The sequence below is a fragment of the Colius striatus genome, chromosome 29 (assembly GCF_028858725.1).
Source record: "Colius striatus isolate bColStr4 chromosome 29, bColStr4.1.hap1, whole genome shotgun sequence".
Classification (NCBI taxonomy): domain Eukaryota; kingdom Metazoa; phylum Chordata; class Aves; order Coliiformes; family Coliidae; genus Colius; species Colius striatus.
In genome coordinates, this window is record NC_084787.1 from 1,821,770 (window position 1) to 1,836,658 (window position 14,889).

The 14,889-nt window shown below is 49.2% G+C and overlaps 1 protein-coding gene across 1 annotated transcript; it reads left to right on the top strand.

Annotated features, from left to right (window-relative positions):
- Positions 1–18: 18 nt before the first annotated feature.
- NCSTN (nicastrin) lies at positions 19–13,004 on the top strand. Its single transcript, XM_062016433.1, has 17 exons — positions 19–159; positions 371–475; positions 2,430–2,553; positions 3,332–3,450; positions 4,411–4,556; positions 4,738–4,888; positions 5,319–5,428; positions 6,163–6,315; positions 7,672–7,776; positions 7,937–8,014; positions 8,140–8,309; positions 9,464–9,566; positions 9,840–9,935; positions 10,430–10,517; positions 10,651–10,805; positions 11,448–11,660; positions 12,694–13,004. The coding sequence occupies exons 1-17, from the start codon at positions 36–38 to the stop codon at positions 12,814–12,816; spliced, it is 2,163 nt and encodes a 720-aa protein (XP_061872417.1). The 5' UTR covers positions 19–35; the 3' UTR covers positions 12,817–13,004.
- The last annotated feature ends 1,885 nt before the right edge of the window (positions 13,005–14,889 follow it).

Genomic DNA, 14,889 nt, shown 5'->3' on the forward strand with positions numbered 1-14,889 from the left:
CGGCTTCCGGCCGTGGAAGCGGAAGCCCCGGGAAGATGGCGGCGGCGGGGAGAGCCCGGGGCGGGCGCGGGATGGAGGCGGCTGCCGGCGGTTGCCGGGTGCTGCTCCCGGCGTGGTGGGGCTTGTTCCGGAGGCTGCTTCTTTCCGTGCTGGCCGTGGGTGAGGCTGGGAGAGGGGTAGGGCTGGTTTGGGGCCGGTGAGGGAGGGAAGGGCCTGGCGTGGCCCAGCCCCGCTGCGGGGCGTCGCGTGTTCCCCTCAGCGTTGAGACGGGGCTCGCCTGTCCCACCCCCTCGTGTTGGAGAGAGCTGTTTGGGTTACAGGGAGACTGAGGTTTGGCTGTGACTGAGCTGGGGCCGTGTGTTCTCCTCAGGCTCCTGCCAGGGGAACTCTGTGGAGAGGAAGATTTACATCCCCCTGAACAAAACGGCACCGTGTGTTCGCCTCCTGAATGCCACCCACCAGATCGGCTGCCAGTGTGAGTACAGCTGCAAGGGCCCCAGAGCTGCTTCTCCGATGGTTGTGCTGTGGGTGGTAGGTTGTAGTGTAACTCTCTTCTTGGACTTGCCTAGATCGGCGTTCACAGACTCACAGAAGGGTAGGGATTGAAAGGGACCTCTGTGTTCCCCTTGTCCTCAGTGTTGTTTGCCTTCTTTGCCAGTCCATCTTCATTACTGAATGGATCTGCTGACCTGTTTTGGTTAAACTGAGTCATGGAGACCTTAAGAGTGACTTCTTACTGACCTCAAAAATCCCTGCCAAGACAAAGAGCAGCATTTTGAGCTCATGCAGTCAGGATTTGGTGGGGCAAAACCACCCCCCAGCTTCTATGGGCCATGAGGCAAAGCTGTAGATGCTTCAGAACACATTTGGGTTAACAAGGTCCAAGGGAAAGGGAATAATGAAGTAAGAAGGTGACAGGGGAAGGATTTGGCTGAGCTGCTTGTGCAATGCCTGTTAACTTTGTATGGTGGGGGTTTTTCTCCTGTTCAAGTGGGAAAGCAGCACTGCATGCCTGTTGAAAAGACAGCTAAGGAAACCCTATCCAAGCACTATTTCTGGCTGAAGAAAGTGTGAGGCACTCTGCCTGTCCACTTGGGCTTTTCTCCCTCAGGGAGCCACTCCCTACAGCAGAGCTGCACTTGACCTCTCAGATAACCCAGGGTACAAAGTTCTCTGAGTCCTCTGCCACTCTCTTTGTGAGCCTAGTGTTTGTGCAGCCAGCCACCTGCACTCCTGCCATGCCCAGCTGCATTTGAGAGAGAGAAAGTGAACTTTTCTTCCTGGTAGCTGCTCCAGGGCCGTGGTTTGTGTTTGTGCTGAGAAGAATGGGGATGTTTTGTTAATTGCAGAGCAGGGCTATTGCAGAGCTGAGGCCTTTTTCTGCTTCTCACCCACTGAGGAGGCTGAGGGTGCACAAGGAGCTGGGAGTGAGCATGACCAGGACCATGGCCATGACCCAAACTAGCCAAAGGGCTATTTCATGGCCAGTAGAGAAACTGTGAGGAGTTGGTGGGAAGGGGCTGATGACTGCTCAGCATCCCAAGGGGTTGGGGAGCACTTGTATTGTTCATCACATGGTTCTTTTCCCTTGAGTTTTGTTTCTCTCTCTCTTCTTCTGTTCCTTTTGATTGTTAAGGTCATATTTGATCCTTGTTCTTACCTTTTATTCCCTTTCAGCCATTATATTGTTCTTATCTCACAAGTTTTGATTGGGAAGAGGTTCAGTTCTCCTCCCCATCCCACAGAGTGAACAGGCAGCTGTGTGGTGCTGAGTTGTTGGCTGAAGTGAAGCTTCAGGCAGTTCCCAACAGTGCCAGCAGTTACTGACTGAGGGGGAGAGGGGTGACAAAAGGGTTGTTTTTGTCAGTAGCTCCTTATGAAAGTGCTTTGTTCATCCCTTTTCCATGGGAGGAGGTGAAATGACAAGTGGTGGATCTGCTTTGTTGCTCTTCCCCCTTTTGCTGTCACAATCTTTGGCCCCTTTGGAGCTGTCTGAGCTCTGAGTTTCTGAACTTGCAGCCTTTGCTCTTTGCTGAGGGACAGCACTAAACTCCTCCCATGACTGTGGTCCCTCAGGCAGGTTCTCTCTTCTCTGAGTGCCTTTCTATCTTCCTCATTCCCTTCAATCACAAGAGGCTTAGCTGAAGGTCTTTAAGTGATTCGATGGGCTTAAACAAAAGATGCTTTCAAAGAATGAATGAATTTCTTCATCAGCCTCTTTTTCCCCCACCTCTTACTGAAAGCCACAGATCCTTTTCTGTCCTGCTCCAGCTAAATGATACCACTTCGAATTGCTTCCTCTAACCCTCTAATTAAATGAGCTCTTCTCCCCTAAAGCCCTTCCTGACATACTGCCCTGCTGTTCTGGGCTATTTGGGGGTGTAAGGGAAGCAGATCACTGTGAAACATGAAACTCTCTCTTTCCACAGCGTCCATCAGTGGAGACACAGGAGTGATCCATGTGGTTGAGAAGGAGGAGGATCTAAACTGGGTGCTTGCTGATGGCCCACACCCACCCTACATGATACTCCTAGATGGGAACCTCTTCAACAGGTTAGTCTTCATCAGTTTTTATCCTTCCAGGCTGACTGGAGCCCAGAAGACCAAAATGGGGCCTTAATCTGCTGACAGAAGTTTCATTTTTCAAGTGACAGATGACAGAATCAGCCCTGGCTGTGCTGTAGGGAGAATCCCAGGATGGTGGGGGTGGGAAGGCCCCTGCAGAGCTGCTGCAGCCCAACCCCCTGCTAAAGCAGGTTGCCTTGGAGCGTGTCCAGGTGGGTTTGGGAAGCTCCTGAGAAGGAGCCTCCACACCCTCCCTGGGCAGCCTGGGCCAGGGCTCCCTCACCTCAGCACCAAAGCACTTTCTCCTTGGGTTTAAGTGTTTTGTGTTCCAACCTGTGTCCTTTACCCCTTGTCCTGGCACTGGCCACCGCAGGGAGAAGTGTCCCCCCATCTCTTGCCACCCACCCTTTGGGTGCTTGTCAGCATTGGAGGTTGAACCATATGTGGGTTTACTGTGTTTTAGTGCCTGAGTTGAATCTCCTTAAGCTGCTAGAAAGAACTTTGCTCTGTGTACATTCTCATGCCATGTGCATCAACTAAAGTTCATTAATCAACGTGATTAATGATTGGTCCCATCAGGAAAGAAGTGGCTGAAGTTCTCTGCTTGTTGCTGTGTGCACAGTCTGGTTCTGAGAGGACAGAGGGACATGTTTTATTGTGGTCCAAAGCATCACCACGCGGCTCAGCTGTAACACATCAGCATGTCTAGAGTTTGTAACTCTTCATTCATGAATTGATGATCTCAGGTGGATTTTCTCTTTTCCAGGAGGGTAATGCTGCAGCTGAAAGGAACCTCCAGAGTGTCAGGCCTTGCTGTGGCCATTGCCAAACCTAACCCTCCCCAGGGATTCTCTCCTGGTTTGAAGTGCCCCAATGATGGGTTTGGTAAGGAAACATTCAGTCTTTCTCTTTGATGGGAGGAAGATTTAACGTTGCTTTTGCATTGTATGGTCAACGAAAGAAGTGCAAAGGATCCTTGAAATGTCAGCTAACGCTTTGACATGGAAGTGTTTAAGGTGAAGGGCTCAGTCTGTTCTTTCCAAGTAGCTGGTCTGAGCTGGAACCTCACAGTTTCTCACTGAGGGCTGGGACAGACTCTTAGATCAGTGACTTCCTGCTCTTTTAAGCAACTTTAGTGTTAAAATTCCTTTTCTTTAGCTTTATCTGTACCTGATCATTTAAAGGGTCTCATGATAACCTCTGGTCCAGTCCCTACTTCCCCACGTGCCATCCTGCCTCCCTCAGTTCCCCCTCTCCATGGGCTCAGTGATTTCCTTCCCACCACTTGTGTCACACAACAAATTTACTGTCTTGTGCTTAGAGGGGTGAAATTATTCCACCTCCTGTATCCTGCACAAAGCTTTCTGCTGGGAAGGATGCAGCCTGAGATGAGTTTGATGTGCTGGCATTTGTGGTGCCTCTGCCTTCCTGCTGCTTGCTCAGTATCTAGGTGTTAAAATGATTGGCACCTTATGGATGTGCCTTGGGGGGCTCCACACGATGAGCTCAGAAAATGGGCCTTTCTACATTCCTCCTCTGGAAGTAGAATGTTTTCTCTGTGTGCCTCCTTTGGGCTCCCAGCATGTGATAAATGCTCAGAGAGTGCTTGTGCCAGCCTCCTGGCATGGGATGGCTTTGAGTGTGTATGGTTGTTGTTCTCCCTGTCTCTGCCACTCTGCCTCATGCAGTGACCGACTCCATCTCTCCAAGCTTTTGTCAGCTGGTTCCTCAGCCCATAATGGTGCTCATTCCATATCTGCTGCTATTATCTCAGCAGGCCCTACCTCTCCTGCAGTCTCTTCTTCTCCTGCAGGCTCAGATTTACCCATTTCTTTCTGTTTCCAGGTGTCTATTCCAAAGATTACGGCCCTCAGTTTGCTCACTGCAATAAGACCGTGTGGAATCCTCTGGGCAGTGAGCTTTCATATGAAGATTTTGACTTCCCTATTTTTCTCCTTGAAGATGCCAACGAGACACAAGTTATTAAGCAGGTACAACACTTCCTCACCACACAGGGAAGGGAAACTGCTGCAGAGTTCAGCAAAGGGGCAGCAAGTTGGGCTTTTTTTTATTCCTCTCAGGTGTTGAAATCTACAGTAGAAACATGGGCTCTGGTTTGATAGTGCTGGTACAGAAAGGCTGAGGTTTGGAATGCTTTTTCTTTCCATCCAGTGTTATCAAGACCACAACATCCCTCGTGGTGGATCTGGCCCTGAGTACCCTCTCTGTGCCATGCAGCTTTTTTCGCACATGCATGCTGTCACCAGCACAGTCACCTGCATGAGACGCAGCTCCCTGCAGAGCACCTTCAGCATTAACCCAGGTGAGCAGCTTCCTTCTCATGATGTGGGCTGTGAGGCTGGTGGCAAAAAAAGAATCCCAGTGGGATACAGCTGTGCAAAAGGACAATTTCAGTTTCCTTCAAGGCTTGCTTGCCAGCTGAGCCTTTTCTAAGTGGTAAAGGAAATTGGGGCTACATTTATCATCAGCTTAGAAAAGAGATGCTGTCTGAGAAAGACACCTCGTCCCTGATCAAGAATGGCTCTGAGAGTGCTGCTCTGTTAGACTGTGTGGACAGGAATTGAAAACCTGCTCCTGGTGAATGTTTTGCCAGGGACATCCCATGGGCCAGGATTTCACTCCTGCTGACTAGAAGTTTGCTCCTCAGATCAGCTACAGCTCACCAGAAAGCTCATTTCTCACTTGTCACTGCTGTAGTCTTCAACTCAAGCAATGTTGTTTCTGCTTCCTAGAGGTTGTTTGTGATCCTCTTCTTGATTACAATGTGTGGAGCACCTTACAACCCATCAATTCCTCTGGCAAAGTCGATCCTGAGAAGGAAGTTATTATTGTAGCTACACGAGTAGGTACCTCTTAATCTTGCTTTGTAGAGCACAGCCTGGAAGGATTCTGGGCAGATGTGAGCTTTGAGTCTCATGGGAATATACTTCTCTCATATAGATTAATTTCTTCCCATGATCTAAACCTTTTAGATCTACCTGACTGTTGTGTTTCTGCAAGTGTGAGCCTTTTAGTTGGTGGCTTTAGCTGTTGTTTCAATACAAAGACATCTGGATTGAGACATAAAGACACCTGACACAACAACATCTTTCTTTCTTATTATGCAAGTCTTCTTTTCAGCATTTTCTTTCCTGAATAAAAACAGACAAGTGGAAATAGTTATCATGTCTGTTTTGCTTTCCTGAGATACTTCACAGAGGGATGCAAGATATTTACAGAGAGGGGGATAACGTGGTTGGCTCCTCTGTGTATTTTGGGGGGACAGGCTGAATCACGTGGATATTTTGTTGGGTGTCAAGCAGTGAGTCAGTGTCAGAGCTGAGAAAGGAGTTTACTTGTGTTCTACAGTCACTTCACACCCTCCAGAGATGCAAGTTTGCCACCAGCTCAGAGCCTGGAGCTGGGGAGGGGTGGCAGTGGCAGGACTCGGAGGCCTCAGAGTGCAGTTGATGCTTTAAGTGTCATTAGGCAGAATGCTTTGGTTCTTCCCTTACCTGTAGGATGAGTGGGATGGGAGATGATGGATTTGCTTGCCCAATACAGCGTTCCTCTCACACCTCCTGATCATACTTACAGATTGACAGCCATTCCTTCTTCTGGAACATTGCACCTGGGGCAGAGAGTGCTGTCTCTTCTTTTGTCACCCATTTGGCTGCTGCTGAAGCTCTTCATAAAGCATCAGACATTCATTTGCTGCAAAGGAATGTGATGTTCACCTTCTTCCAAGGGGTAAGAGCAGCAGCATCTCTCCACCATTTGGCTTGTTCAGACATAGCAAATCCACCCTTGGCTCACTGCAAATGAGTGGTTTTTTACCCCCCTCTACTCTTTGTTTGGTGTCATTTGTCTGCATCCCAGCACCATGGTTCTCTCTGCTCCCCCAGTGAGAAGAGGATCTTAATTGCACTGGGATAACAACAGCAGATGGAGCTTCCACTGGGGCAACCCAGCTTCTGCCCCCACAGTTCATTCTGGATGAATGACTCCAACTTTGCTTTCCCTCCCATCTCCTCCCAGTGTGTCTGTTCTCTGCCTCACCCCTGTTCAGGATGAACTGCAATGGCCAGGCTTTAAATTCTGAAATGAAGCCCAGAAAAGACTAGATTAAAAATATATGTGTTGACAGCAGCAGAATGTAGCTCATTTCTGAGAGCCCAACGCTGGAGTTGGCAGCTGTGGAAGAGCAGAACAAGCCTGTGGAGGAGGGACTGATGGCCAACAGCTGATGTTCCCCTCAAGGCATCTATGTTGATAGCTTCTTTTGTGCAGCTTTGTGAAACTGGCTCCCACAGCCTCATGCTGTGGCCATGTGATTCCCTTCATCCACCCCCCCTCTGCACATACGTCCTTAGTCAGAATTTCCCTGGGGGAGACAGGAGCCCAGCTCTGTGGAGCAGCCATTCTCTGTCACACTCCCAAGACGTAGGAGGAATGATGAGACTTGGCTGTAAATTCATCAAGAGGGAAGTCTGGTGGCTGGCTGACTTCGTTGCCCTTCTTTGTGGCAGGGATTCTCTTCTTAGGGGCACCTATTCTTCCCAGGCAATGTTCAGCTTCTTGACAAACCCATTTCTGTCACCTAGCCTTCACTCCCTCTTTTTTCCCCAGGGAAACAGACACTTCTGCCTCCAGGAGAGCTCCATACGTTTAACTCCTGGCACGGGGAATTGCCCTTTTCCCTGACTTGCTGTCCTCTCCACCAAAATCCCCCAAAGAGGATTTCTTATGCCAGAGTAAAGGCTGTATTAATGCCTCTCTGCTGGTACTCCCAGTACCTTGCCAGATATCAGTGCTCACTTTGCCTTTCTTGCCTATGGAATTCAATAGCTGTCCCCTGGGGTGTTTTTGCTGTTTGTCTTTGCTCCATCCCTTCCTGCATCCTGTGTCTGTGGAGCCAGGCACAGTGTAATATTTACTTCTGTCATTTGGTGAGTGCCAGGCCCCACCTTCAGAAGTACTTGGTGTAGCACTTGGCCCTCAAACTCATCATTTTGGTCCACCTCAGCCTCTCAGATACTGCTGGTAGTTGTGCCAGGCGACTCTCTGTGTGTGACTCATGTGACTTCTCTTCTTTCCCTTTTGCAGGAGACCTTTGATTACATTGGCAGCTCACGGATGGTCTATGACATGGAGAAAGACAAGTTTCCTCTTGGCTTGAACAACATCCATTCATTTGTGGAGTTAAATCAGGTGTGGCACAAGTTAAGGAACCTTTTCATTCCCTGTCTCTGCAGGAGAATTTAGTTGTGCTTTTCCCAGCCAGGTTTTCACTGGCCTTGATTAGTTTTTTTCCCCCTGGACTGGAGTAAATGTTCAACTGCTACATTGCTGTGGCTTTTGTTTCTTGAAGGTGGCTCTAAGGAACGATTCAGTGCTGTGGATGCACACAGACCCTATCTCTAGGCTGAATGGATCTGTTGAAGCTAAGGTAATGGACAACAACCTTTAGTTCTTCATCTCCTTTGCTATGCTGCTGCTGATCAGGGTGTTAAAGCATCGCAGAGAAATGACCCATCCAAAAGAACAGTTGAAACTATGCCTCTTTTCTTTCAGGTTAGGAACTTGCTAGATACCCTGAGAAACAGCAGCCTGGGAGCCAATGTGTCCTTGCAGGAAGCTGAATTTTCCCAGCCTCTTCCCCCATCCTCCTTCCAGCGCTTCCTCCGGGCCAGGCCCATCCCTGGAGTGGTTCTAACTGACCATCAAACCGCCTTCCAGAACAGGTACGTCTCTGAGCTCACTGTGCACAACCTTGACCCACTCTAACCAGACAGTGATACCAGCAGAGGGCATCTGAGCTCCTGTGAGGCCACTGTGCCGGGGTGTGCTGCCTCCAGCCCAGACTGGGGGGGCGCTGAGGAGCCAGCGTGTGCCATGGAATGGAACAAGCGCGACACAATTATTCTGACAAGCGAAAGAAATCCACTTTTGTACAGAAAATGTTCCCCAACAGCTGGCTGGAAGCCAGGGGTGAGCAAATGGCAACTGAGCGTGCCTAAGCCTCAGCTGTTCTTCCAGAAGCTAGCTGCCTATTTTTTATGCCCCTCTTGTTTTTTTCTAAGCCCCAGGCATTGGAAAGGGCACTTTCATTCACCCCACATGACCCTACTACATGTTCGTTGGGGAACTTGCTCCTCCTCAACTTTAGAAGAGGAAATGTGGGGTAGAGGACAGACATATGGCTCTCCCTTCTTCCCTAAACTCTTCATGTTGTCTTCTTTCCTTTCTTCTGTCCTTCCTGCTGAGAATCTCTGGAGCAATTGAAGGGTAGCAGTTTCCCTTTTATCTCTGAATCTGCCCTGTTCTGAAGGGGTAAGAGGAGCTGGGGTGGATGAAAGCACAGCTCCCTGCTGTGTGACCCATCTTTAACTGGGAATGTCGTGCACAGAGGATGCAGTGGGCTTTCAGCCTGATTCCCAGTTCAGCTGCATGTGATCCAGAGGCCTTGGTGTCAGCCTCTCATAGAGCTCACTTGGAATCCCTCACTACCTGCAAGGTAAAGCATTAAATAAAATCCACTGGCAGGATTTGCATCAAAAGCCCTGTTCCCAGGAGACCTTCTGCATGGGTTCTGTCCTTGCCTCAGTTTCTCCACCCATTTAATAGATTGGGCTGTTGCCCACCTGAAAGCTAATCACAGCTTGTAAATTGCTTGGAGATCCTCAGATGGGAGAAGCTGTGGAAGGGCCAAGTTAATTATAAAGCCTCATTAAATGGTTTAAGGAGCGTGTGGCAGGGCAGTGCTTTGGCAGAGCTGGATCTCTCCTCCCAAGAGACTGTTCCCACTGTTTGCTTTAGGCACACTCTGAATTGAATTCTGTGCCCTGTGCTTTCTTTCTGCTCCTCCCCAACCTCTGTTTGCTTCCTTCTTTTACAGATACTACCAGAGCATGTACGACACTCCAGAGAACATCCACATGCAGTACCCTGAGGGGCTTAGCCCCGAGGAGACCTTGGAGTATGTCACAGACACAGCCAAGGTTCCTACTTTGCATTTTCTTGTAGCTGCTGCATCTGGGATGGATGGGGCTTTGGGTAAAGGGACAGAGAGAAGCAGGGTCGTGGGGAGGGTGATTCTAAAAAGGGCAGAAAGAAGGTGGGAGTGCTTTATACAGTGACAAAGGCAATAGGCACTCAAATGCTAGCACAGTGAGAAGTGTTTGGATGATGTGTAAATCCTGGCTCACTCTCTCTTGCTTGTTTTGCTGGATCTGCCTATCTTGATTAACACAGAGCACACTCTTCCTTTGCAGTCCCTGGCAGAAGTTGCCACAGTGGTCGCCCGTGCTCTGTACAGACTTGCAGGGGGAGCCAACAACACCTCTGCTATCCAGGCAGATCCAAAAACGGTATGAGCAGATGGAGTTGAGTCCCTGGCATCTCTGATGAGCCCTCACGTACTTCCCTTCTGTCTCTGTTTATTTGTGTTTACACAGCATGCTGTCCTCCCTGTCTCCATCAGGGCTTTGCCTCTTTCCCCTCCCCTCCCTTCTTTCTTTCCCCACCACAGCTAAGGAAAAACCTTTCACCCTTCTCTAGTTCTTTGCCTCTCATTCTTCAGGCAGACATTAAAGCTTCACAGGCCTCCTACAAAACAGCTTCTTTATTCTCATGCCACAAAGCAGAGGAAGCTGAGGTGAAATGCCACAGGGATCAGCTGAGGAGTCGCTGGAATCAAACCCAATTTGCCCAGCTCAGTCCTAAATTACTTCCATACAGTCTCTCCTTCAGTGTGCTCTTGTAGTGGGAAACATCTGTCAGCCAAACATTGTTGAGAGGTGTAGAGCTCTTAAGGTGCTGTTTTCTCTCCTCTTTCTATAAACCAGTTTCCATCTCTTCCCAGGTCACTCGAATGCTCTATGGGTTTACAATCAAAATGAACAATTCCTGGTTTCAGTCCATCATTAAACCAGACCTAAAAGGAATTCTGGGTAAGAGCAACCTGGGGAAGAAGGACACAGGGGTGGGTTTGACCCCATGTGTTAACTGGAAGCCTTCTAAAGCTCCACAATGATGTTGCTTCTGGCCATCTCCCCACCAATCCCATTTCTCTGCCTGTTCCAGGTGATGAAGTTCCTCAACACTACGTTGCAGTTTCCAGCCCTGTGAACACTACCTACCTTGTGCAGTATGTGCTGGCCAACCTCACAGGCACAGTTGTTAACCTCACCAAGGAGGACTGCCAGAACCCTGAAAAAGTACCCAACAGTGAGATAGAAGTAAGTATCATTAGAGTGGGATGATAGGCATGGACAGGTCTGCTGTCCAGTTTGCTCATTGCTGCTTTGGAGGAGAGCTGGTTAGGAATGAGCCTTCTGTTGCTCATAGTAATGTGTGGGAGAACTGGGAAGCTCACAGAATCCCAGAGTGGTAGGGGTTGGAAGGGCCCTGCAGACATGATCTAGTCCAGCTTCCCTGCTAAAGCAGGTTCCCCTCGCTCAGGGGGCTCAGGGACGTGTCCAGGGGGCTTTGGGAAGCTCCTGAGAAGGAGCCTCCACACCCTCCCTGGGCAGCCTGGGCCAGGGCTCCCTCACCTCAGCACCAAAGGACTTTCTCCTTGGATTTAAGTGGAACTTTTATGTTCCAGCTGATGTCCATCACCCCTTGTCCTGGCACTTGAGACAACAGCAAAAAGTGTTGCCTCATCCTCCTGACACCCACCAGTGTCACTGAGATCCCCTCTCAGCCTTCCCTTGTCCAGGTCCCACAATCTTTCCTCATTAGAAAGATGCTCCAAGGAGACATCTTCATGCCCAAGGGCAAGGAAGGAGTGGGTGAAAGGATCCCCTTACAGCCTCTCTCTCTCTCCTCAAGACCACGGGTAAGGTTCCAGAACCTGATCTGTCTCCTCTTCTTTGCAGATGTATGAATATGCCTGGGTGCAGGGTTCCCTTTATCCTAACTCAACATTACGAGTCCCCTACTGTGTCAGGTCAGCTGTTCACCTGAGCAAAGCACTCTCTCCTGCCTTTGAGCTCAGGCAGTGGGGCTCTACAGAGTATTCCACGTGGACAGAGAGTCGGTGGAAAGAGATCCGTGCCCGAATATTCCTGGTAGCCAGCAAGGAGCTAGAGGTGAGTTTTTGTACATGTCAGAGAAGGAAAGTAGAGGGGGGAAAAAAAAGGGTCTGGTTTTGAATAACATCTCTTGACAGCTGGAGAAGCAGTTCAGAGTTTGTTGTGAGAGCTTGTGCCAGGCTTTGGTCCTTGAATGTGATGTTGAGCCAGAGTGCATGGCTGGGGATAACCTTGCCACCTCCAGCAATTTGAGGGTTAATACAGTAGTTGCTGGGACTGAGACAGTGCAGAATAATCAAGAGTCCCATGAGCAATGAGCTCTGGGAATAAAAGAAGTGAGAGGAGCTTTAATCCCTTCCCCAAGCACAGGGAGCCAGGCCAGTGAATGTGGCTGTTAATGGTGTTTGCCCAAATCTTCCTGCAGCTCAAACCCCGCCTCAACAGCACAGAAACAAAAGCTGCTGTGGCTTCAGTGTCTTGGGTTCTGAGCAGCCCTTAGCTGGGTGTGGTGTGTCAGCAGAAGAAGGGTTAAGTGTGCATTCACTTTGTGCCTATCTTGATGCCTTCTGCTTGGTTGTTAATCATGTCGTACCCTGTCAGGACACAGTGCAAGGTGCTGGAGTATTCATGTGCTAGGGGTGAGCCACCCAAAGGCCTTGCAAGCCTATGTAATTCCTGGAATCAGAGAGTCATTATGGTTGGGAAAGAACTTGAAGGTCATCAAATCCAAGCCCAGCACTGACCCACAGCCCTCAGCACCTCAGCTCCACGGCTTTGGGATCCCTCCAGGGCTGGGCACTCCCCCAGCTCCCTGGGCAGCCTGGCACAGGGCTGACACCCCTCTCAGGGAAACAGTTCTGCCTCGGCTTCAACCTCAACCTCCCCTGGGGCAACTTGAGGTTGTTTCATCAGTGAAAACTGACCTGATCCTCTGTGACAATCACCTTTGTCTGAGCTCCTCAGAGTGTCTTTATTTCACTGCCTCGGTGGTTCAGCTGATCTCTGTGGCTTCCTGACAGAGACCCCCCCACACACACACTTGGATGCCAATGCTGTGAGGTGCTGCTAAATCTTTCTCGTCCCTTCCTAGATCATCACTTTGCTTGTGGGCATTGCTATTCTGGTCTTCTCTCTCCTTGCCACGTACTTTATCAACGCCAAAGCAGATGTACTTTTCAGCATCCCACGGGAGCCAGGGGCTGGGGCTTACTGAAGATGCTCTTGGGGGTTTGAAAGTCTTAAACCCTTGGATTCCAATTGTCAAAGAGGAAAAACTACACTGGAAAAATACCTTTCCCTCTGGATAGGAACATGAATGGTTCTCTCCAGAGCTTCCATGCTCAAATTCCGCGGACTCAGCCCCTCAAACACAAGAGACCTTCCCAGAAAACCATGCCCTGAAGAAAACTGCTGAGCAACAAGTTCCCAAAGCCCTGCTTTTTGATTTCTCCTTCCTCCTGAGCAACTTGAGAAGACTGTTCCTGAGCACCACTGAATCAACAACAGGCTGGCTGTGTCCCCTAAGTGAAGCCCAAGCTGCTTTGAGGTGTTTTCTCTGGGGTACACGTGAGCCAGTGTGGCTGACAGCACAAGTTGCCTGTTCATACCCAACAGTGGCTGTGAGTCTCTGTATACCACAGTGCAGGGAAGGCCAAGGTGTGTTTAACATGATTAGATGTAAAATGTCCTCTTTTTCTGTTGTTGTTTCCTTTTTAATGGTGCAATATTTTCTGGGTTTTGTATATAATATATATAATGAGTTCCATTTAATTAAAGGAAAAATCCCTTCACTTACAAATTCCCCCTCGTGCCTCTTTTGTCTTAGTTGCTGCCCCCCCCCACCAAAAAAAAAAGGACCAAACAGATGAATGTTGCAATGTTTTAGTCTCAGGAGAGACAGGATTTGGGTTTGTGACTCCTGTGGAAGCTTTGAATCCTTTCTACAGCTGGACAAAAGGAAGACCTTGTGCCCTCAGACAAAACAAGGAGTGAACTCACTGTTTAGACTTGAAGCTGTCCAAGGCAAGGGTGGCTATTCACTCCAAACAGTCCTTTGTGTGATGGGGCTTTGATCTCAGTCAGTCCCTGGGCACTGATGGAGTAAAGGTGGGTTTGAAGGAGCATGCTCACACGCTTGGTTTCCTTCTATGCCATTGCTTAGTGCCCAGTGAGGGTGGGCACTGGGGGGACTGAGCAGGCCTTTGGATGTTCCTGCTTGTTTCTTTTGCTGAAGAACAAGTGGATTTCCATATAATGGTGATTTAAAGGTGCTGAAGTGCCGTTGAGCTTGAAAATAGAGAGGATTAGCTACAGAAACCAGAGCTGACTACCACTAAAGCAGGCATTTCCCTTCCCTAGAGGACAGTGAGGCCTTGCTGTGTTGGAATCTTTCCTCAACTATGAACACACTCTGGAGTTTTCAAGGAGTTCAGACCTTCCACTTTCAGTGCTACCCTGAGGGAGACTGGGAGGAGTTTTTCCCCACTGACTGATGCATCCTGCTATCAGGAGACTGCTCCTGATACTTGGTGGAACGTTTCTTGGGCCTGATTTCATTTCTCCAAGCAATGCTGGAGAAGCTCCTGTCTCCGTTTACACACAGAGATCTTGTCTTTTACAATAAGCCTCTTAACTCCAAAGTCTTTGGACTCCTTCCAACTCATGTACAGAACAAAAATCAGCTCCCCAAAATATGATCCAAGTAGCGTCTCCGTGCATCAAAGTATTTTGGGTGATGCAGAGGAACTGGAGCCAGTGTGTGGTCTGGCAGAGAATTCTGTAGGGTATGTGGGGTGGGGTTTTTTGCCATCCCTAAGGTAAGTTTATCCTATTTTATCTCCATATAAAAATACAAATGCTTAGTTCATGGTGGAGCAGTGATGCCTCATCAGCAAATTAGGTCAAAATACTCAGGCTTCTTGTTAATTGTCAAATGACAAATGGATCCTTCCCGTGCTGCTCTCCCCTGGCTTCCAAATCTTGATGCTGTGCTTGGATTTGGGATTTGTTTTATTTCCCTTCCCACCCCTGAAGGCTTGTGGCTGGATACATTTTTCCTTTCTCCTTGTTTTTCCCCATACAAACAGAAATAAACCCCCTTTTACCACTCCCAGCCCCATTTTCCACTCCCAGCTTTTTGTTCTGAGCTGCTCTCTGGCAAGGCCAACAACCAACTGCCTCCCTTGTCTGGGCCTGCACCACTCCTTGGATGGCCAACAGGTCTCCCCTGTGTCCAGTTCAACCAACAACCCTCCTATCAGTGCCTGACAAGGAAGGGAGAAGCAAA

What these genes read in the sequence shown, in the direction of transcription:
- NCSTN (XM_062016433.1), top strand. Translation starts at nt 36, where the DNA reads ATGGCGGCGGCGGGGAGAGCCCGGGGCGGGCGCGGGATGGAGGCGGCT. An exon ending in AGACCTAAAAGGAATTCTGG is followed by an intron (nt 10,518 to 10,650) that starts GTAAGAGCAACC and finishes TGCCTGTTCCAG; the next exon opens with GTGATGAAGTTCCTCAACAC. An exon ending in TAGCCAGCAAGGAGCTAGAG is followed by an intron (nt 11,661 to 12,693) that starts GTGAGTTTTTGT and finishes GTCCCTTCCTAG; the next exon opens with ATCATCACTTTGCTTGTGGG.